A 23,488-nucleotide genomic window follows, 5' to 3' on the forward strand; every position below is an offset into this window, starting at 1 on the left:
GATTAATCAATATTGAAAATAATGTATAATTGATCATTGGAATTAATATTAGTTTCTGTGATTTTCATTTTAAATAAATGAAGTGAAAGTTTGGATAAAAAGATTTAAAGATTTAAAATGATGATGTCATCATGTCTCTGCTCAGTTTAAACCCATGGTCCCTATATGGAACTTCATCACCCCACCCCCCACCCCGGGTAAAAGAGCAAAGCATGCTGGGGAACATTGTAACACCAGAGATGAAAACTTATTGGATGTAAAAGTGAAACCAGCTGTAAACCAGGATCTGACTCTGTTTGTTTGTCTCTGTCCAGCTGCAGGTCAGAACCCAGACCACGTCCTGCAGGGGACGGGGGTGAAACCAGAGGCTCGACGGCCCGGCGAGGACTCTACCATCGCACCAGAGGACGCCGCTCGATTCCTCAGCTGCTACTGTTCCGGTCACTGTCCTGACGACGCCACGAACAACACCTGCCAGTGAGTAGAGACAGCCTGTCAGTCAAACACCATCACAGAACATTGATCATGTGACTCAGACATTGATTCACTGTGTTTGTTTGTTCAGGACCAACGGTCAGTGTTTCGCCATCATTGAGGAGGACGAACATGGAGAGGCCATCCTCACCTCAGGCTGCATGAAGTATGAAGGCTCACACTTCCAGTGCAAGGTACACACACACACACACACACACACTCCCCTTTACCTCCACATGATAAAAATCAGGTTCTGACAGAAAATGACTCGTTATCTCTGTCATTATTGAGACATTTGCTCAATATGATATAATATTATATTAAATTACTAAAAACAGGAAATCACTTCGGTACCTGTCAGATGATGTCAGACAGAAGAGGTGGGAGGAGCATGCATAGCTTGCAGTTTGAATGATTGGATGATTGGCTTGATTGACAGGACTCTCCCAAAGCTCAGACCAGGAGGACAATCGAGTGCTGCAACACAGATTTCTGCAACAGGGACCTGCAGCCCACCCTCCCCCCGCAGGCTCCCTCAGGTAACGTTTTACTGATCAGCTGATTGTTGGCGCTCTCACTTCCTCTCTGCACATTAACCGTTTCCTGTATGACACTGTATGAGCTGTCAGCGGCGCTCCGCGCTCCAAACAGCCATTGTTCTCCGGAAACATCCGTCAGTCCCTGTGGAGACGCAGAGTCCATTCAGGACCAGAGACCTGGGCCGGGGCTGGCACAAACAATCTAACCATCAATCGCTCAATTTATTCATTCATCAGTGAAGTTCAAAGATGGTTTCAAAAATCTTGTTCAATGATTCATTGATCATTACAATTATTGTCTTCGATTTTATACTTTATATATTATATATATTTGTGTCAGAAATTTACATTAGGAAGACTAATGATGAATTTTACTTAAAATAACTAAAAGAAAAGACGTTTCAGCTTCTGAACTTTTCTCTTGAATGATAATAAACAGATTAAAAATAATAATGAGAAAAATTGTTTGTAGCTTCACTTTAAAACAGAGGAATAAAAATCACACTGAATAATAAAGTTTTTCTGCTGATAGTTTTATAATGAACATTTCTAACGAGGAGGAAAGTTAGTTTCAGTTGATCATCATCATCATCAGTGACTCATCAGTCATAAAGCTGACGTTCAGACCGCGCTGACTGAGACACAGCAGGACATAAAACAAGCGCTCCTCACCATGTTCATGTTCTTCATTTAATGATCCTGTGTTGAAGCTTCACACCGTTAATATCATCTGTTTGTTTCTATATAGTTCCTCTGTTTTAACCCATTTGATGCAGCTAATTATTTTCATTAGCGATTCATCTGCTGATGGTTTTTATGGTAGTTGATTAATTGATTTGGTTGATTCACAGAAAATGTATCTGTTATTTTTTACTTTATTCATCTCTAATCAAATGTTTGATGTTTGATCAATTGTGATAGTTTGATGTGTTCCTTTGTTGTTCTGATAGATGATCATAGATTACTGATGAATTATTAATGGAGTAACAACCTGCATGTTTCAGACAGTGACTCATCACAGTGGTAAAATTTGTATAGAGCAGCTGACTGAAAACACAGTCTGTTTGATCACAGCTGCTGCTGTGGTGATGATGATGATGATGCATGTAAATAGACAGTCTGAGGAAGTGCTGCCACTTTAAGAGGTCATGAAGAGTATGATTACCCAGCATGCTTTCTGCCAGACCTCAGTCTCCGGCTGATGAAGCACACATGTGGATGGACGCACACAGAAACTGCAGCCGTCTCCAGCCTCAGCACACCCCTGTCCCTGTACGTGTCCGTCCTCCTTGCTCTGTCACTCAGAACTTCAGAGCCAATCAGAGCTGTCCTGGCCAGAGGGAGGCGGGGTCAAGACAGTGATGATGTCATTGTTGAGTTTTCAAATGTAAAGACATTTCTCACTGACTGATTTATTCAAATGATCATACGCCAAACGTTTGGAGTCTTTAGAACAATCCGTCTCAGTCAACATTATATATATGAATATTATTTATATTTTTTTATTTATATATATATATATATATATATAATCTGTCTGTAGTGAAGGTGACACAGAGCAGAAGGATGGAAGGATGAAAATCCTATGTTGGAAACTGACGGACATTTTTCACATTTTATAGACAAAGTGATCAATTAGAAAATAACCAGCAGATTAATCAATATTGAAAATAATGTGTAATTGATCATTGGAATTAATATTAGTTTCTGTGATTTTCATTTTAAATAAATGAAGTGAAAGTTTGGATAAAAAGATTTAAAGATTTAAAATGATGATGTCATCATGTCTCTGCTCAGTTTAAACCCATGGTCCCTATATGGAACTTCATCACCCCACCCCCCACCCCGGGTAAAAGAGCAAAGCATGCTGGGGAACATTGTAACACCAGAGATGAAAACTTATTGGATGTAAAAGTGAAACCAGCTGTAAACCAGGATCTGACTCTGTTTGTTTGTCTCTGTCCAGCTGCAGGTCAGAACCCAGACCACGTCCTGCAGGGGACGGGGGTGAAACCAGAGGCTCGACGGCCCGGCGAGGACTCTACCATCGCACCAGAGGACGCCGCTCGATTCCTCAGCTGCTACTGTTCCGGTCACTGTCCTGACGACGCCACGAACAACACCTGCCAGTGAGTAGAGACAGCCTGTCAGTCAAACACCATCACAGAACATTGATCATGTGACTCAGACATTGATTCACTGTGTTTGTTTGTTCAGGACCAACGGTCAGTGTTTCGCCATCATTGAGGAGGACGAACATGGAGAGGCCATCCTCACCTCAGGCTGCATGAAGTATGAAGGCTCACACTTCCAGTGCAAGGTACACACACACACACACACACACACTCCCCTTTACCTCCACATGATAAAAATCAGGTTCTGACAGAAAATGACTCGTTATCTCTGTCATTATTGAGACATTTGCTCAATATGATATAATATTATATTAAATTACTAAAAACAGGAAATCACTTCGGTACCTGTCAGATGATGTCAGACAGAAGAGGTGGGAGGAGCATGCATAGCTTGCAGTTTGAATGATTGGATGATTGGCTTGATTGACAGGACTCTCCCAAAGCTCAGACCAGGAGGACAATCGAGTGCTGCAACACAGATTTCTGCAACAGGGACCTGCAGCCCACCCTCCCCCCGCAGGCTCCCTCAGGTAACGTTTTACTGATCAGCTGATTCAGGTGTTTGTCAGGTGAACATCGACCTGCCTTAACCACAGTCTGTTTTTCTTCCTGGATGTTTCCAGAAGGCAGCCCCCACTGGCTGGCCTTCGTCATCTCCATGACGATCTGCTGCTGCACTCTGATCTGCGTCACCGTGGTCTGTTACTACAGGTAGGATGTCACCTGTTCAGTAGACTCAGACTCAGGTGATTTGAAGGTCACATCACTTTAAGACTTCACAGATGGATCAGTGTCAGACCTTCAGTAGGTTTACAGTTGTTTCTTTTTTATGTTGGTTTCATCCAACAAATTATTCACAACTCCTAATAATAATAATAATTCTTATTATTATCTCTCGTGTCCGTGTGAAGACATGTTCATAGATCTGCTTTGTATCATAGAGAAAAGACTTTTCATTCAGAATCCTCCTGTTTTTAAGTTTCCTGCAGTATCACAGTACGACGACATCAACAACAACAACACTTAACAGAATCCTTGACAGTAAAACAATAACACGTGGATCCATTAAAGAGCACGTCTCAGGTTGAAGCAACTGTAGATTAAACTGTTGCTGTTATGTTATTGTATAGTTAGAAATATAATTGTGTGTGTGTGTGTGTGTGTGTGTTAGGTATAAGTGGCAGACTGAGCGTCAGCGGTATCACAAAGATCTGGAGCAGGAAGTCTTCATCCCTGCTGGAGAATCCCTCAAAGACCTCATCCACCAGTCACAGAGCTCTGGCAGCGGCTCGGGGCTCCCCCTGCTGGTAGGGGCACAGTACTGCAGTACTGCACCAGGAGCGCACGCACACACACACACACACACACACACACATTACAGATAACTTGAATACATGATGTGATTTCCTTCCTCAGACCTGTTCAGTCCTGTTTAGTCCTGTTTAGTCCTGTTCAGACCTGTTCAGACCTGTTTAGACCTGTTTAGACCTGTTCAGTCCTGTTCAGTCCTGTTTAGTCCTGTTTAGACCTGTTCAGTCCTGTTTAGACCTGTTTAGACCTGTTCAGTCCTGTTCAGACCTGTTTAGACCTGTTTAGACCTGTTCAGTCCTGTTTAGTCCTGTTTAGTCCTGTTCAGACCTGTTCAGTCCTGTTCAGACCTGTTTAGACCTGTTCAGTCCTGTTTAGTCCTTTTCAGACCTGTTCAGACCTGTTTAGACCTGTTCAGTCCTGTTTAGTCCTGTTTAGTCCTGTTCAGTCCTGTTCAGACCTGTTTAGACCTGTTTAGACCTGTTCAGTCCTGTTTAGTCCTGTTCAGTCCTGTTCAGACCTGTTTAGACCTGTTTAGACCTGTTCAGTCCTGTTTAGTCCTGTTTAGACCTGTTCAGTCCTGTTCAGTCCTGTTTAGTCCTGTTTAGACCTGTTCAGTCCTGTTTAGACCTGTTTAGACCTGTTCAGTCCTGTTCAGACCTGTTTAGACCTGTTTAGACCTGTTCAGTCCTGTTTAGTCCTGTTTAGTCCTGTTCAGACCTGTTCAGTCCTGTTCAGACCTGTTTAGACCTGTTCAGTCCTGTTTAGTCCTTTTCAGACCTGTTCAGACCTGTTTAGACCTGTTCAGTCCTGTTTAGTCCTGTTTAGTCCTGTTTAGTCCTGTTTAGTCCTGTTCAGACCTGTTCAGTCCTGTTTAGTCCTGTTCAGACCTGTTCAGACCTGTTTAGACCTGTTCAGTCCTGTTCAGACCTGTTTAGACCTGTTCAGTCCTGTTCAGACCTGTTTAGACCTGTTCAGTCCTGTTCAGACCTGTTCATTCAGTCCTGTTTAGACCTGTTCAGACCTGTTCAGACCTGTTCAGTCCTGTTCAGTCCTGTTCAGTCCTGTTTAGACCTGTTCAGTCCTGTTCAGACCTGTTCATTCAGTCCTGTTTAGACCTGTTCAGACCTGTTCAGACCTGTTCAGTCCTGTTCAGTCCTGTTCAGTCCTGTTTAGACCTGTTCAGTCCTGTTCAGACCTGTTCATTCAGTCCTGTTTAGACCTGTTCAGTCCTGTTTAGTCCTTTTCAGACCTGTTCAGACCTGTTCATTCAGTCCTGTTTAGTCCTGTTCAGTCCTGTTTAGTCCTGTTCAGTCCTGTTTAGTCCTGTTCAGACCTGTTCAGTCCTGTTCAGTCCTGTTCAGACCTGTTTAGACCTGTTCAGTCCTGTTCAGACCTGTTCATTCAGTCCTGTTTAGACCTGTTCAGACCTGTTCAGACCTGTTCATTCAGTCCTGTTCAGACCTGTTCAGACCTGTTCAGACCTGTTCAGACCTGTTTAGACCTGTTCAGACCTGTTCAGACCTGTTCAGACCTGTTCAGACCTGTTCAGACCTGTTCAGACCTGGTATTAACATGTGTCTTCAGTGAACAGCTCTGAGTTCATCAGTTCACAGCTTTAAAATGCATCTCAGTTACCATTAGTGATCGGATCTCACTTCTGGACGGTCTGTTGTCAATATGCTTGTGTGTCTGTGTGTCTGTGTGTGTGTGTGTGTGTGTGTGTGTGTGTGAGGGAGAGCGAGGGTTGAGCAAATCAATGCGCTGTGTACAGCTCTACAGTGAAATAAAGTTGGATCCATTTGAAACAGTAAAATATTTTCAGTTTATTATAAACTGTTGGGGCAGAATCAGACTGTGACAGAGGATGACAGTAGAGTGGGGTGAGGGTTACAACACCTCACAATGTGGTCTGACTGATCGGATCTCAGATGTGTCCTCAATGGGTCTTGGGTGCGTTCACACCTGACTGATTGATGATCAGATCACCTGAGCTTAACACCGGGTCTGAACAGGGCCAGTTTGACTCACCTTCCTTCTCCTTGTCCCTCTCCTCCTCCAGGTGCAGAGAACCATCGCCAAGCAGATCCAGATGGTGCGCCAGATCGGTAAAGGTCGGTACGGTGAGGTGTGGCTGGGCCGCTGGAGGGGGGAGAAGGTGGCTGTCAAAGTGTTCTTCACCAGAGAGGAGGCGAGCTGGTTCAGAGAGACGGAGATCTATCAGACGGTCCTGATGAGACACGAGAACATCCTCGGTACGTCAGCTGATTACAGAACATTCATGTAGAACATCTGTGTGAACTTGTCCCTACATCTGTCTCAACATCTTTCTCTGGAATCATCATTGATTGAATAAAAACACAGATCTATGATAAAAACAGAACCAGTGTTGATGAAGAGGTCAGAGGTTCTCCAGGTTTAAGTCAACCTGGAGACAGGTATGCTGTGAGTTTCTCTGATGTTAATGGAGATTCGACCTGTCAATCACCCCCCCCCCCTCAGGCTTCATCGCGGCCGACATTAAAGGGACAGGCGCCTTCACGCAGCTCTTCCTCATCACCGACCACCATGAGAACGGCTCTCTGTATGACTACCTGAAGCTGACCACGCTGGACACGCAGGCTCTGCTGCGCCTCGCCTACTCGGCGGCCTGCGGCCTCTGTCACCTGCACACGGAGATCTACGGCACGCAGGGCAAACCGGCCATCGCCCACCGAGACCTGAAGAGCAAGAACATCCTGATCAAGAAGAACGGGACCTGCTGCATCGCTGACCTGGGCCTTGCCGTCAAGTTCAACAGGTCAGCTGATCATTAGTGATGTCATCACTGGAGCATCTGTTCTCTGACATGTGATCAATGATTTTACTTTTATATAGCTGCAACAAGTAGTCTATTAATAAATCATTTGTGGAAAATGTACTGAAAAATAATTTCAACCTACTTATTGATCAGTATATAAAGATATAATAACTGATTATTTATCAATATATAAAGATATAATAACTGGTCTCTAACAGCTGTGATCAGATCAGTGTTAATGACTCTGACTCATCAGTGGAGGCTGCAGTAGAAACAGATCAGGAACAACAATATAGTGAAACATCTGTAATTAAATAACATCTGTCTTCACAGGAGACGTTATTATGAATGAAATGTTTCTGTTAATAATCAAATATAATGTAGCAGTTTGTATAAATTCACTGACTGACAACGCTCCTGTTCGTGTTGCCATAGCGACACTAATGAGGTGGACGTCCCTCTGAGCACCCGGGTGGGGACGAGGCGCTACATGGCCCCCGAGGTCCTGGATGAGAGCCTCAACAAGAACCACTTCCAGGCCTACATCATGGCCGACATGTACAGCTACGGCCTCGTCATCTGGGAGATGGCCCGACGCTGTGTCACTGGAGGTAACACACACGCACACGCACATGCACACGCACACACATCGGCTCCACCTGCTGGTGATAAAGTGTCACCTCACACAGTTCAGCTTGTTTGTGTTACTGAGATAATTCGGATCCTAAATGTTGTTTACGTCTGTTGTTGTGATATTTGACTGTTTGGTGCTGATTATAAATCAATAATCAGTTGTGATCAGAACTGGTGGACTCTGACGGTCCTGTCCTCTGTGTCCAGGGATCGTGGAGGACTATCAGCTGCCGTACTACGACACGGTTCCCTCTGACCCGTCCTACGAGGACATGCTGGAGGTAGTGTGTGTGAAAGGACTTCGGCCCACAGTGTCCAACCGCTGGAACAGTGACGAGGTGAGAACCACCTGTGACGACGCCATGATGTTATCAATATGTCAATGCACAACAAACAGTGAGGAACTTTGCATTAACAGCAGTTGTTTACAGGGGCTCCACAGCAGTCTTCAATCATGTCCTCAGTTTGGGACCTGGTCTTGTTTCTGGTCTTAACTGATGATTAAATATTTTGTGTCTGGTGACGTCATCACACCTGAACTAACAGGTGAAACAGCTGCATGTTAGCATTGTGAGCTGTTAGCATTAGCTCATGGCTGATGAGCACATTAATAACCACTGCTGTAAATGCACCAGACGAGGCTACAAGCAACCCATAATGCAACACTCTGTAACATTGTTACATTAGAAACCAGCTGAGAGGAGGCGGGACTAACTGTATGTTGTGTTTCCGCAGTGCCTTCGGGCCATGCTGAAGCTGATGTCAGAGTGCTGGGCTCATAACCCCGCCTCCCGCCTCACCATCCTCAGAGTGAAGAAAACGCTCGCCAAGATGGTAGAGTCCCAGGACATCAAGATCTGACCTCCCTCATCATCATCCTCTTCCTCCTTGTCCCACCTCCATCACCAGATTCACCTGAACTCACCCTGACCTGGACCGGATCAGACCGGACCGGTTTCCCCAGGCTCACCTTCATCAGGAGGAGGAAGAGGAGGAGGAGTTGGGAGATAAAAAAGGACCCGTCTCAGGGCTGAACTGTGCACCTCCCCCTCTTCCTCCTCTTCCTCTTCCTCCTCCTCCTCCTCCTCCTCCCCCCCCTCCTCTCTCTGACGCTTTCTGTGAAAGCCAAACAAGACGATAAGAATCACTTGGATGACGACTGCAGGTGGAGGGAGGGGGAGGGGGAGGGGCTCTTGATGCTTGTTGTGAATGAACATTTTCTTTTTAAAGCCCCGCCTCCCCCAGCCTTCCTCCCCCTCCTCCTCCCCCTCCTCCTCCTCTGCCTGTTTGAAAAGTAAAATGCCAACAGTTGTTGTTGTGTCTTCAGGACTGAGTTCTCCTGCCATATTGAATATATCTCCACTCTGACAGTAGAGTTAATTATAAAGTAAGGTACTATAATAACGTGAACTGTAATGTGTAAATAGATGTTATCATTAGCTGCCCTGCCTCATCACAAGATTTAAACCAGAACACTATGCTGCAGTGATGTCATCGTCCAGCCGACTCCTCAGAGACCGACAAGATGGAGTTACTGCGGAGACGTCTACCGTCCTGTTTGTCTGTCTGTCTGTGTGACTGTCTGTCTGTCTGTCTGTCTGTCTGTCTGTCTAGAGACAGAAAAGTCTCAGTGGTTGAGTTAACCCTTGATGGGCGGAGCCAAACCTGTTGACCTGTAGTAACCTGTGACCACACCCGATGTGATCAGTTCAGTTTTATTTGAGTTAATATTTCTTTAACATCAGTGATAGAGGATGTTACCAGAGTAAATGCACCAGTACAACAAAATAAAGTCTTTCATTAATAAAAGTAAAAAAGTTTGTGGAACTGAACAACAACAAAGGTCACGAAATCTTTAACAGTGTGTTTTATAAGATTTAAATAATTAATTAATGTAAAACATGAATCTAGAAAAGTAACCATAACTGTGTTGAGTAAATGTATTTCTCACCACTGCAAAACTAAAATTTAAGAATATTAAACAGAGTGATAAACATGACGGTTGACTTTGGCTCCTCCCACTGAGGTTTAACTCGTCCAGTCAGATGTAATCTAACTTCCGGACTGTTCCTTTAAGTTTTTCCCTCCTCAGTAGCTGTGTGTGTGTGTGTGTGTGTGTGTGTGTGTGTGTGTGTGTGTGTGTGTGTGTGTGTGTGTGTGGTGTGTGTGTGTGTGTGTGTGTGTGTGTGTGTGTGTGTGTGTGTGTGTGTGTGTGTGTGTGTGTGTGTGTGTGTGAGAGAAGCTAACCGTTCATACAGTAGTTATTTAAGAGCAGTAACTTTAGTGTTTTTCTCTGTAATAAATATGCAAGAACCCCCAGTATAGAATAATCTCTAATATGTAAATCGTAAATGTTTTTGTTTTGTTGTTGTTGTTTTGTACAGCATCTGGTTCGGTGCCTTATGAGTTTACCAAGGAAAATGAAACTCTGTATACAGTCTGTCCAATGTAACGATTTTTAAGTAAATAACCTTATTTTAGTAAACAAACTCACAGTGCCACTCCTCCCTTATTTGTGTGTTTTTATAAAGACTTTCATTTTTGTATTGAAGTCTATTTCTGCTTAAAAGCATGAATGAAAAGTTAGTAATGATGGACAAAAAATACGTTGCGACAAAATTAACTACGGCAAATTTGAACTTGTGTTGGAATCTTTAATAATTTTAAAAGCAGATGTTACAACTTAAGTCAAAATTTTCAACATATCTGTTTGTGTGTGTTTATATTCAGTATGTAATGTTATGTAATTAGTGCCACGGGTGCTCAGCTCCTCTACAGCTAGAATAGCTACTAGCCCTCTCTCACTGTCACTTCTAGTCGCTCTCCTCCCCAGTAATGTTAAATTTAGCACAGAAAAAAACATAATAGTGGTAATTTAAATAGCGGTTCATGGGATTTATTAACCCTCAGGGGTCCCTCTGTCCTTTTTTGGACATTTTCTTCACTTTTCTTTTTTGATTTGCTGATCATTTTGGCTGTGTTACAGCTGAAGGTATGGATTTCTGCAAGAAAGTGTCTTTTTTGACATATTTTTAAAATCTAATGTCAGTTACTGTTACAGGTCTATTATACACTGGTAACACATTTTGTTCCCTCTGGTTCCTCGCGTCCAAAAAAGGACACACAAAGAAAATGCTATAAAATCATCATATATCAATATTTTTTTTCTGCTTTTTTTGCATAAATCTCTTAAACCACTTCAGTTCTGCTCAAACCTGCCAAATGTTTATTAGTTTTCAGGATTTTAACCCTTTAAATGCCAGTTTGAAGACATGTTGCCTCTTGTTTTATTAAAAAAAACTACACAGAATATGAGATATTTCCCACATAATACATGATGGAGGGATGTGACATTGTTTTATATCAGAGTCTTTTATATCAAGACATTTCTCAAAACCAGAATATGATCAGGGTGACTTTTGAACACTGGAAATAAATCATGTACTCATCCCGGCAGTAGCCCCCGTGGCACTCAAAATTTCCCTGGAATTTTCTAGTGTACTATACTTTGCCATTTTTATGACTTACTATAATATTACATTTTTATGACAATTTTATGACATATTACACTATGACTTTTTCACAATGAACGCATCATTGCAAAAGCCCAACAATGTTTTTTTTCTTCTTTAGGCAGCTTAAAAAATACGGGATCAAGCAACAAGTTCTCATTCTGCTCTACACAGCCGTCACTGAGTCTATCATCACATCCTCTATCACCGTTTGGTACAGCAGCATGGACAAATGACAGTTTGAAGAGACAGTGCCAAACAGTGTGTGTTTAGGATCCTCTTCAGTCTTTCAGATTTGGCCATGTGACTGAAGAGGTGTCCGCCTGGCCCAACCCTATAGATGTCACTGACTGGCTCTCCCGTTCCCACGACCTAAATCCAATTGAGCACCTATGGGATGTTATGTATCGGTGAATCCAATTCCACCAAGCACTGTCATAGACTGTCCAGGAACTCAGTCGTGGCCTGATCCAGGTCTGGATGGAGGGATTGTTAATCCAGTCCTCAGTGGGTTGATGATTTTGGTTTCCATTGACCGTTGTTACAACTTTTTGTTCTCAACAAATTATACAATGTACATCAGTTAAGATTTTCAACTTGAATAATTCGTTCATCAAGATCCGATGTGTGATTTAAGTGTTCCCTTAATTTTTTTGAGCTGTTAACTATACTATGACATTTTATGACGTACTTTGAAATTTTTTCATATTCTTATGACGTACGATACTATGATGTTTTTTATAACTTACTATAATATAGAATTTTTATGACTTACTACACTGACATTTTTTATGCCTAACTATAGTATGACTTTTTATGACTATTTTATGCCTCCCTATGCTATGACTATTGATGCCTTACAATATTATGACTTTTTGTCTTACTATACTATTACTTATTATATGCTTTACTATACTATGACATTTTCTGACTTAATATACTGTGATGTTTAATACCTTACTATACCATGACTTTCAATGACTTTTTTATGCTTTACCATACTATGACATTTTCTGAATTTCTTAAGCTTTACTTTGACTTTAATAACTTTTTTTTGCCTTACTATAACATTACTTTTTATGACTTTCTATACTATGACCTTTTACAACTTGTTATACAATGGCCTTTTCTGACTTAATATACTGTGACATTTTATAACATATGTATATCTCACAATATTATGATTTTCATTACATTTTATACCTCCCTATACTATGACTATTTATGCTGTAGCAGGGCAGGATCGTGAGTAGGAAGTGACATCACACACAAGAGGAGGGAGGAGAGGTTACAAATCAGAGACACCTGAGCTGGGAGAGAGGGGAAGCTCAAACAAAGAAGAACAAAGGAGGCTGAAGCAGAAACAGTGAGAGACTCAGTGAGAAGTGAGAAGGAAAAGAAACTGAAATCTAGAACTGAAAACTCTGAGTAAAGTGGAGGTGGCAAAAGAAACACAAAAGAAAGGAAGAATGGATCGGTTTAAGGAGAAGAGGATTGAGCTCCGGGGAACAGGCGACAGTCTCAGGCCGGTTTGGATCTCACGGAACACCTCTCTCTGTCCAGGTCAAAGGTCGCGCTCTTTCAGATAAGTCCCTTCATCCCTCATTCTCCAGGCTTCTCCAGCTGACTGCTCAACTCACCTGCCCCTCACATGCCCACACACACTTACACTCATCCTCAAAACCCCCACTGACTTCCATTGCATTCATTCATTCAATTGCATTCATTCTTTCATACACCCTCTCACCCCATCCTCATACACCCACCCCCCACAGACCTCCTATGAACTGAACTGAACTGAACTGAACTGAACTCCTTCAACCTAAACTGAGCTGAACTGCTAGCCTTTGATTATCATTATTATGAGCCCGATTACGGAGTGAATTTAATTTCTGTAAATTGATTTCTAAAGACCAGTATTAATGATTAATTTAATATGATGATGATGATATTTGTTTGTGGTTGCTGACTTATTTAATATACGAATATTGAGACACTTGGGTTATGTTATTTTTTGTAGCCCTGATGTAAGCGAGCAGCTGGGTTTTTGTGCTCTCTCCAAAGGGAATTTATATAAATAATTTAAACATTTGATAGGTTTAAGGTCGATTAACTTTTGCCTGTCTGGCGCCCAACCTTATTCCTTTTAGGAGAGGCAGCTTCTACGCTACAATGCCTTACTATAATAAGACTTTTTATGAATTTTTCATGCCTTATTAAACGATGACTTTTTATGATTTTCTGTTCCTTAATATACGATGACGTTTTTATGATTTTTTTTTTTTTAAGTATATTTTTTTGGGCTTTTTATGCCTTTATTGGACAGTATATAGTGGAGAGGCAGGAAACGGGGAGGCAGAGAGAGGGGGAATGACATGGACGACTTTAGGCCTTACTGTACTATTACTTGTTAATACTTTTTTATGCTTTACTATACTGTTACTATTTATGCCTTAATATACTATAACTTTTCATGACAGTTTCATGCCAAATTATACTGGGACTTTTCATGACTTTTTAATGCTTTACTATACTGACTTTTTATGTGTTCCTATAACATGACATTTTATGACTTAATATACTGACATTTTATGCCTTATTATACTATGACGTTTTTTTTTTTTATTATTTTAAAGTATATTTTTTTGGGGCTTTTGTGCCTTTATTGGACAGGATAGTAGAGAGAGACAGGAAATGGGGAGGCAGAGAGAGGGGGAATGACATGCAGTAAAGGGCCGTCCGATGCGGGATTCGAACCGGGGCCGACTGCAGCGAGGACTGTAGCCTCTACACATGGGGCGCCTGCTTAGACCACTACGCTACACGACGCCCCTACTATGATGTTTTTATGACTTTTTAGGCCTTACTGTACTGACTTTCTGACTTAATATAGCGTGACATTTTATGCCTTACATTACAGTGACTTTGACATTTGTCTCTCCATATTATGATTTTCATTACATCTTATGCTTTACTATACCAACACATTTTATAGACATACTATACAATGACTTTTGACAATAAATGTTTTCACTTTTGACGTACTATACTGTTTTAATAACATTTTACTGTGAATTTTGATATTTTCACAACATACTATACTTTTAAAATTTTATTTAGAGTTGAAATGATGAGCCTGTTTTTCCTTTTGACAGATTGAAATCACTGTGGTCGTTAATCTAAATGAACAGCTTCAAGTTATTACAGAACAATTTTTCAGTCTGAAATGAGCAAGTGATGTCTTAAATTTACTCAAAGAAAAATATCAAATAGTGCCATGGCTGACAAATCTGACATTCCTGCTTTAATACGAATCAGTATTAGTTGATTGTCATAGATAACTGATTCTGTGGGTGTGATGCTGCAGCCCTATTTTAATGTTACAATATTCAAATAATCAGCCATGACAATCTGACTCAGTTCACTGCCTCTTCTGCATCAGTGAAAGAAGTTGAGTAAAGACACAGACACTCGAGATGTCAAACATTTTCGTCTTTATTGTTAACACCCTTCAGTCCATCCCCGTCTACTTGTCCTCAGGCTTGTTGAAGCAGTAGGTGAGGCAGCACTTCCCGCAGTAGTGACGGTCGAAGTGGCTTGCCATGAAGACGCCGGCGCCGCACTCGTCAGCCGGACACTCGCGCCTCAGCCGGTGGATTTTACCGTTCTCATCCACCTGGACACAGAAGCAGAAAAAAAAAAACCCAAAAAACCCATTAAAACTTAAATAGAAAGGAAATGTTTAAGATGAATCTGAAACATCTCATTTAGTTTTTGACTGAAACTGGAATCATTTTATGAGAAACAACTGATTTAGCGAGTGATAAAAACTGTCTGATCTAACATCAACTATAAGAGCTGAACTAGACACTAATCTGCCTGTGGTGAGAAGCTTGAGGGATCATACAGGTCTGAATCTGAATCTGTTTTAATCATTTAAATTAATGATTTAAGTTACTTGAACATCTTGAACAGAAATCATTTCAGCGAATTAATTTCAAAGAACTCTACTCTGATCCGACAAAAACCGATGAAACAAAGTTAAATTGCAGATTGGTAACATATTAGTATCGACTTTAATTCTGCTTTTATCACCACAGACCGAGACATGCTGACCTGCTCCTGGTTCAGATCAGCCACCGATCAGCTCTCAGCATGAACCATGTGACAGGGAGTCATGTGTTTGTACCTTGTAGTATTTGAGCACAGCAAGTTTGACCTTCTTCCTCTTGTGCTTGTTCTTCTTGGGAGTGGTGTAGGACTTCTTCTTCCTTTTCTTGGCACCACCACGGAGCCTCAGCACCAAGTGCAGGGTGGACTCCTGAGAACAAACAACACTGATGAGTAGTTTTCTTCATCCAGTGAAACCTGACGCAGCAACTTTTGATTTTTTTTTTTCCCTTCAATAAATTGCAGACGATGAGCAGATCACAGCCAGGTGATCAGATTAATTTCAAAGAGTTCTCACCTTCTGGATGTTGTAGTCGGACAGCGTGCGTCCATCCTCCAGCTGCTTTCCAGCAAAGATCAGCCTCTGTTGATCAGGAGGGATACCTGCAGAAAACATAACCCAGGTATCAACACCAGACACAGCAGGTCCACAAACTGACTCATGTACAGCTTCACAAAATTCTTGTTTGAGCTGTAACACTTTCACATTAATTATGCTTCAAGTTACATGTAAAAACCTCAACACTGCTGCAAATCAGATCAGTCTCTCCTCTTATATTAGCTGATGAACAAACAAAAAAACTTTTGTTCATTTAATTGCACGTTTTCAAAGTAAAATCCTCCTTATGCAGAACAACCTCATCAATGTTAGAAGATGGAGCATCCTCAAAGGTTTGACTTTTAATCTCATATGAACAAGAAAACTTAATCCCAGCACACCTGTGCAGGTGTCAGATCAGTCACACAACTAAAACCGGTGGGTGCAGAGCATTGCTGTATAATATTGATCATATCAGCTGATCATGCTTTTAACTTAGACAAATGGAGTAAAATGTTCAGTACGTAAATTACTCAGGAACTTATGATTTATACTGATGTAGTGTAACTGAGTAGATGTACTTTTACTACTGTACTGTTACTTTCCATCACTGTATAAAAACCTCCAGTGATTGTACCCTGCACTTGAAACGATCAATGGATCATCAATAGATCAACTTCATCGATCAGCTCATCACTGTAGCTCTACAGTAAAAACCATTTCTCAGTAAAGATTGTTTCTAGAATACATCACCACAGAAGTAAAAAGGTTTATGAACTCACCCTCTTTATCCTGGATTTTGGCCTTGACATTTTCGATCGTATCTGAGGGTTCGACCTGAAAGAAGAACCACAGTGAGGTCGGGACTCGGTCCACTGAAGTTAATCTTTAACCCCAAACATGTACTTTAAAATGTTGTTAGAAACGTTATTAGGGACTTTGTGAGGGAGCCGGTCCGGCTTCAGCCCGCTGCTGTCTCACACGTGTTTACGGTGCTCTCAGCAGCTAGCTTAGCCACTTAGCTTCTTTAATAAAGTACTGAGAAAAAGATGGCAGACACTCAGCTTAAGTTTAATCATACGTAAGCACCGTAGCACTTAATATGTGGCTAATACAAAGATTACATTTGGGGTTTTCGGCCTGATTAAACAGCAAAGTGACTAAAACTGTGGCGGCCGCTGAACCGTCCATCACAGCCCGGATCACCCACCTCGAGGGTTATGGTCTTCCCCGTGAGGGTTTTGACGAAAATCTGCATCCTGGCGTTCAACCCACCTACACAAGAACATACAAAGGACTTTAAACTTCTCTGTCCTAAACCGTGGTCTGAAAAGTCATTATTTTATGGAAATAACCGATTAAAACACAGAGCGCAGTCTTACCACTAGTTCACTCCTAATGGCGGATCATGAGAAGAGGGCTTTCCGGTGGAGCGACGGGGTTTTCTGCATGCGTTTGCAGGGGATAGGTAACCTTCACGACGCCTGATCAAAAACACATGAAATATTCGTTTTGTGGTCATTAAGCCTCTTTTTGCCACCTGGATCCATAGTAACTATAATCAAAATTTTATATTATATAAACCTAAAAAATAAAAAAAATCAATCTTTACGCTGTACATTTTGACGGTAACGATAGCAACGTCATTGTTTGCAAATGGCCACACGGCGAAAGCTTTGGAATTTAGCGTAAAAATATGAGAAAATAACGATGTCTGCGGAACAAACCAGCAACAGTTCATCTTCTAGAAAAGAAACAACACGGTCAACAGGCGGCTTCTTGGCTTCTGAGAGCGATGATCGTTTTTTTCAGTCTCTCTTTGAGTTTATTGAACTTGAGAAACGGTTCCTGCAGAGTCCGGAAAACGGTCCGGACGAACTCCGGTACATTATCTACCGCTCCGTGTTTAACAAGGTGATTCATGAAAGCGAACCTGGTACAGAACAACAGGAGGAATATTTATCATTTAGTTATACAAAGACAAACAACTGCAAAGAGACAAAAGGACGAGGAGACTACAAAAAAAGTCAAAAATGACAAAGATGCAAACCAACCACAAAGAACGACAACAAGGAGACTAAACTACAAAGATACACAAATTAACTACAAATCACAGTCCTCAGAATTTGTACAAACAAAACAATCAATTGATCGAGAAAATAATCAACAAATTAATCTAAAATGAAAACAATCAATAGCAGCGGGGCAACATAAGTTATCTCTCAACCTCAAGCAACAGTAAAATCCTGCTTTTACTTTTATGCAAAATTAATAATAATCAAATGATAAATATATCATAGTGTAACACTCACAGTGTGTCCTGATGATATACAGGTTGTGTTAATACTTTTACTGGTATACCGTAGGTATATTTTCCTAGTGACACTTTATTTCTACAGCTTGTGTTAGTACTTTTACTTTGCTGAGATATTTTTAAACGTCCATATGCTAAATTAAAGTTGTGTTGTTCTTGGTGCCAAAGTGAAGCTGTTATAATGACTGTTCACTTGTTTGTCTCTGGTTGAACTGTTAGTGTTACCACAGATTTTACAGGTTCAGCTGAAACTAGTTTATATAGTCTGTCTCTGTCCTGTTGTTTTGCCGCCCCTTCTTCTTTCTGACAGGTGATTGCACAAGCGACGGACTATAAGAGACTACTGTTGACCATAAAGGCTGAGTACGATGATATCATCCAGGAGCTGAAAAGGAGGGACGATGAAGTCAGGGGAGCTCAGCAAACTGTGGCGGCATCGATGTCATGTTCAAAATCTCTAATAACCTGTAAGAGACGGGCCGATCAGCTGAGGGACAGGTGAGTGCTGGGTTTAGCCCTGGAGAGTGTTCACCACTTTAACTATATCAAATATGAATGTGATCATGTATGTTCATTTCATGTATGAAACAGAGTGAGAGGAGTCAGTGGTGATGAATCACCATGTGAACCTGCAGCTCCTCTCATCCAGCTGTTCTCATCAAACATCTGTGAACATCTGGCCTCTACCTGCAGACAGACTCAGTCAGAGAACAGCTGGTGGAGACCAAACACGGAGCTAACAGAGAGGGGACACGGGAGTGGAGTGGACTGAACTGGACTGGACCTGGACCTGGATCATCATGTTGATCTGTCTGTCTGTGTTTCTGTCCAGAATCTCTGAGCTTCAGAGGGAAACATCAAGACTTCAAGAGGAGCTCCAGAGACAGAAATCCTCTAAAGATCAGAGCACATGGACACCAGGTACAACCACTGACACTGACCCAGGTGTGTTCAGGTTGACTCATGGGAACTGAAATTTACAGTGTCAGGTTTTACACACTTCACAACGCAATTATTCTCACATCAGTGTCCTTATTGTCCAGTGGTGATGGTGGTGTCCTCTTGCTGTGTTCTATAGTCTGTCCATTTCTCCCATTTTTCCTGAAATTGTGTCTCTTGTAATCGTAGTTTATGTGTAATTTTTTCCATTACAAATATTTCTTCCACAGTGCACACCCACTGCTCCACCGTCGGTGAAAACTCTGAATAAGTGTTGAAATACAGAGAGAGAGAGAGAGAGAGAGAGGGAAAGAGAGAGAGAGAGAGAGAGAGAGAGAGAGGGAAAGAGAGAGAGAGAGAGAGACAGAGGGAAAGAGAGAGAGAGAGAGAGAGAGAGAGAGAGAGAGAGAGAGAGAGAGAGAGGGAAAGAGAGAGAGAGACAGAGAGAGAGAGAGAGGGAAAGAGAGAGAGGGAAAGAGAGAGAGAGAGAGACAGAGATAGAGAGAGGGAAAGAGAGAGAGAGAGAGAGAGAGAGACAGAGAGAGAGAGAAAAAGAGAGAGAGAGAGAGAGAGACAGAGAGAGAGAGACAGAGATTTTTTTTTTTTTGATTTTTAGAAAACACATTTATTTTCTAATAAATAGAACAATATCAACAGAACATAATCCTCAGATTAGACAAAACCAACCAACATGGTTTATAAAAACCTCATAAAACCACAGAGTTAAAAATCAGCTTCCCCTCAACAACAGAACAGAGAGCTGCAGTGAAACACCACTGGGACAGAAACTCATCAACATTGTTCATGAGTACGTAAAACCTGAAGTCTGCTGTGATTCTGGCTTTCACCAGCGACTTAAACACAGACAGCAGCTCCCCACCTGAAACACCTTCTACTTTGCTTTTCCTGCTTTTATAAATGGACAGTTTGGCCTGTCCCACTACAAAGTTCAACAGTTGCCATTTTTTTGCATTTTCTTTTTTGTAGCCAGCACCAAAAATAAAAGCAGTTTCACACAAACTCTCACCACAGTTTAAAAACACAGTTTTCAGAGGCTCAAACAGAACTTCAAGTCTTTTACATTTTAGGACACAGTGAAAAACAGTTTCTGTTTCCTGACAGAAAGGACATTTAAAAGACACTGTGGGGTTGATCTTAGAGACCAAGCTGTTGACAGCCAGCGCTCCCTGCAGGATTCTCCACTGCAGATCACCTGACCTCTTGTTTAAAGGCGGTTTATAAAACAGCCTCCACACAGGTTTACAGTGATCCTGCACCTTTAATTCCCTTCTCCACACATTGTCTGTTCTACCACTCAACTTTCTCTTGTTTACAGCTTGTACACAGTATTTATACAGAGCTTTTCCATTGAGCATGTAGAGGTCTGCAGGTGCAGCATGCTTATAGACCAACAGTGGTCCAGTCAGTCCAGTGTGGTCTATTTTAAGACCTAGCTCAGGAAAAGGGTCCGTTCCATCAGGAGTGTCTATTCCAGAACAATAGTCCTTTATCATTCCTGATTCTTCTTCACTCAGTCTTTTAGTCCATGTGTTTAAAATGTCTCTGGTGTGACGATGTGACTTCAGGCCCAGTAGAGAAGCTACTGCCTCTGTGTTGTAAAGTCCTGGACCTGCAGCGTCCACTATGTGTCTCAGCTTCACTGTCCCAGCTGAAACCAGACGCTGGGTGAGACCAGGTCTACTATTGTCCTGAACATCCAGTCTGGCTCCGTGGATTAGAGGCTCCTCCAGGAGCCAGTACAGTGAAGCTGCAGGTGTTAGTCTGATCCATTTAAAAAGAGTCCATGCTCTAATAAGTCCCTGATAAAATGGATTCAGATCACACACACGTATAAAAGTACAATTCATTAAAAACAAAGATGCATTTAAATCCAACCCTTCCACTCCCTTTAAAATGATGCTCATGACTGGTTTCCACACCACGTCATCGCTGCCTGTGAGGTAGCGTTGGATAACCTGCAATCTAAAAGCTGCTACTCTGCTCTCCAGGTGTACCAGCCCCTGCCCCCCCTCTTCCTTCGGCAGGTAAAGTACACTCTGTGGAACCCAGTGCAGTTTGTCCCAAAAGAAATTTACCATAATGGTCTGTACTTTCTGCAGCAGCCCAGCAGGAGGCGCCGTACATTTTAACTTGTGCCACAGAGTTGATGCCACTAAGTTATTAATAATTAGCACTCTTCCTCTGTATGACATTTGAGGTAGCAGCCACCTCCACTTGGCCAACCTCCCCTCCACCTTCTCCACCACTCCCTCCCAGTTCTTACTGACAGTCTGACTGTCTCCCAGATAAACCCCCAGGTACTTCAGGCCTCCCCTCCTCCAGCTCAACCCTCCTGACAGCTGAGGAAGACCTGCAGACCAACTCCCAACTGCTAAGGCCTCACTCTTTGCCCAGTTCACTCGTGCAGCTGAGATTCTCCCAAAATTGTCTACAATATTTCCCAACTGTGTGACATCATCCTGGTTTTTTATAATAACAATAATGTCATCTGCGTATGCAGATAAATTAAAACGTGTATCACAATCAGGTAAAACTAGACCATCGATAAAAGAACGAATATTGTGCAACATTGGCTCAATAGAAAGTGCATATAACATCCCAGACATCGAGCAGCCTTGTCTGATCCCCCGAGTCACTTTAAAGGGTTTACACAAACCACCATTCATTTTCAGTACACTCTCAACGTCCTCGTACAAAACCTTAATCTTGGCAATGAATCCAGGGCTGAGGCCGAACCTCTGTAAAACCTTCCAGAGGTAACGGTGCTCAACCCGGTCAAAAGCCTTTTCCTGGTCCAGAGAAATCAGACCAGCATCAAAACCCAAAGAACCAGAGACTTCCAAAAGATCCCGAATCAGTGACACATTGTCAACTATGGACCTACCGGGCACACAGTAGGTCTGAGTCCTGTGTATGACCTGGTCCATCACCGTCTTCAGTCTGTTGGCCAGGACTTTAGACAGCAGTTTATAGTCTGTACACAGTAGAGAGACCGGTCGCCAGTTCTTGATGTCCTGAAGATCTCCTTTCTTTGGCAGCAGAGTCAGAACTGCTCTCCTGCAACTCTGGGGCAAAGACGAGTCACCAAAGCTCTCTGTGAAGACATCTATGACGTCTGTCTTTAGTTCATTCCAGAAAGCTTTGTAAAACTCAGGTGGGAGCCCGTCAATCCCAGGGGCCCTCCCCCCCTGCATACTCTGCAGCGCCATGGAGACTTCCTCTGTGGTCAGAGGACCCTCCAGCTCCTTGTTGGTCTCCTCCGAGACCCTGGGCAGCCCACCGCAGAACAAGTTAAAAGCCCCGTCATCTTCAGTGTACTCACTTTCAAACAGCTGGGAGTAGAAGTCCACAGCTCTCTGTCGGATCTCGCTGTCTTCAGTCAGCAGGTGTCCTGCAGCTGAGTGCAGAGCGTGGATGAACCTGCTCTGCCCATTCTTCTTCTCCAGGCTGAAAAAGAACTTGGACGGTGAGTCCATCAGAGCAGCGCTCTGAAAGCGAGACCGGATCAGCGCCCCTTGTGCTTTAGAGCCCAGCAGGTCCGCCAGTATGGCTTTTTTGGTTTTGAGGTCTTCAATACAGCCTCGATCTCCTGTGGACTCTGCAGCACTTTGCAGCTCCACTATTTCAATCTCCAGATCTCTTATAGATTTGGTGATGTCACGAGAGACATTGAGAGTGTACTGTTGACAAAACTGCTTGATCTCTACTTTCCCACAATCCCACCACTGCTTCAACGATGTAAAATCCCCTTTTCTAGTTCTAAAAACTCCCCAGAAAAATAAAAACGTTTCTTTAAAATGTTCATCCAACAACAAAGCAGTGTTAAAGTGCCAATATGCAGACTTGTGTTTCACATTTGCAATATACACATTACAGGACACCATGCAATGATCTGAGAACCCCACAGGAAGTATTCTGCATCCTTTAAAAATACTAAAATGATGCTTAAAACAATAAAACCTGTCTAATCTGGCCATCGAGAGAAGCTTCTCTCTGGTCTGGACCCAAGTGTACTGCCTCTGTTTGCCATGTGTTTCCCTCCATACGTCCTTTAAACTTTGAGCCTCTACCAGCTGCTTCATGGCTGGTTTTGAAGCGGCATGAGGTTCAGTGTGATTCCTGTCCAGCTGATCGTTCTCTGTGCAGTTAAAATCTCCTCCTAAAAACAAAACCTCTTCAGGCCCACACTGACTTAAAACCACAGCTAGTTCATTTAAAAACTGAACTCTGGCAGGTCCTGTGTTGGGAGCGTATACATTAATAAAAACAAGAGTAAAACGCTCATATTTGGCTCTGACCACCATCAGTCTCCCCTCCATCACTT

At 42.3% G+C, this 23,488-nt stretch overlaps 3 protein-coding genes across 5 annotated transcripts in view; 2 read left to right on the forward strand and 1 right to left on the reverse strand.

The window, feature by feature from the left end:
- The window catches only part of LOC130181613 (bone morphogenetic protein receptor type-1A-like), a 36,264-nt gene extending 26,220 nt beyond the window's left edge, over nt 1-10,044 (forward strand). Inside the window, exons 4-13 of one of the 2 annotated variants that reach the window (XM_056395944.1) lie at nt 315-477; nt 566-668; nt 3,579-3,678; nt 3,772-3,859; nt 4,320-4,455; nt 6,519-6,711; nt 6,959-7,256; nt 7,692-7,867; nt 8,097-8,227; nt 8,625-10,044. In XM_056395944.1, coding sequence (XP_056251919.1) covers nt 315-477; nt 566-668; nt 3,579-3,678; nt 3,772-3,859; nt 4,320-4,455; nt 6,519-6,711; nt 6,959-7,256; nt 7,692-7,867; nt 8,097-8,227; nt 8,625-8,750 — 1,514 coding nt within the window. In that variant the 3' untranslated portion in view covers nt 8,751-10,044. Of the gene's footprint in view, nt 1-314; nt 478-565; nt 669-3,007; nt 3,143-3,230; nt 3,334-3,578; nt 3,679-3,771; nt 3,860-4,319; nt 4,456-6,518; nt 6,712-6,958; nt 7,257-7,691; nt 7,868-8,096; nt 8,228-8,624 lie in introns of those variants that run through there. The other variant, XM_056395943.1, reaches the window with a different exon arrangement.
- A 4,836-nt stretch (nt 10,045-14,880) lies between these two features.
- On the reverse strand, nt 14,881-17,351 carry rps27a (ribosomal protein S27a). Its single transcript, XM_056395866.1, has 6 exons — nt 17,273-17,351; nt 17,101-17,165; nt 16,673-16,727; nt 15,870-15,955; nt 15,591-15,722; nt 14,881-15,077 (listed from the first exon to the last, which is right to left on the reverse strand). The coding sequence occupies exons 2-6, from the start codon at nt 17,146-17,148 to the stop codon at nt 14,928-14,930; spliced, it is 471 nt and encodes a 156-aa protein (XP_056251841.1). The 5' UTR covers nt 17,149-17,165; nt 17,273-17,351; the 3' UTR covers nt 14,881-14,927.
- Nucleotides 17,352-17,513: 162 nt separating this feature from the next.
- Nucleotides 17,514-23,488, forward strand: part of LOC130181555 (clathrin heavy chain linker domain-containing protein 1-like) — an 11,793-nt gene continuing 5,818 nt past the window's right edge. Inside the window, exons 1-3 of one of the 2 annotated variants that reach the window (XM_056395864.1) lie at nt 17,514-17,804; nt 18,515-18,702; nt 19,037-19,149. In XM_056395864.1, coding sequence (XP_056251839.1) covers nt 17,601-17,804; nt 18,515-18,702; nt 19,037-19,149 — 505 coding nt within the window. In that variant the 5' untranslated portion in view covers nt 17,514-17,600. The remainder of the gene's footprint in view (nt 17,805-18,514; nt 18,703-19,036; nt 19,150-23,488) is intronic. The other variant, XM_056395865.1, reaches the window with a different exon arrangement.

Source organism: Seriola aureovittata, chromosome 14, assembly GCF_021018895.1.
Source record: "Seriola aureovittata isolate HTS-2021-v1 ecotype China chromosome 14, ASM2101889v1, whole genome shotgun sequence".
In the NCBI taxonomy this organism is placed as follows: domain Eukaryota; kingdom Metazoa; phylum Chordata; class Actinopteri; order Carangiformes; family Carangidae; genus Seriola; species Seriola aureovittata.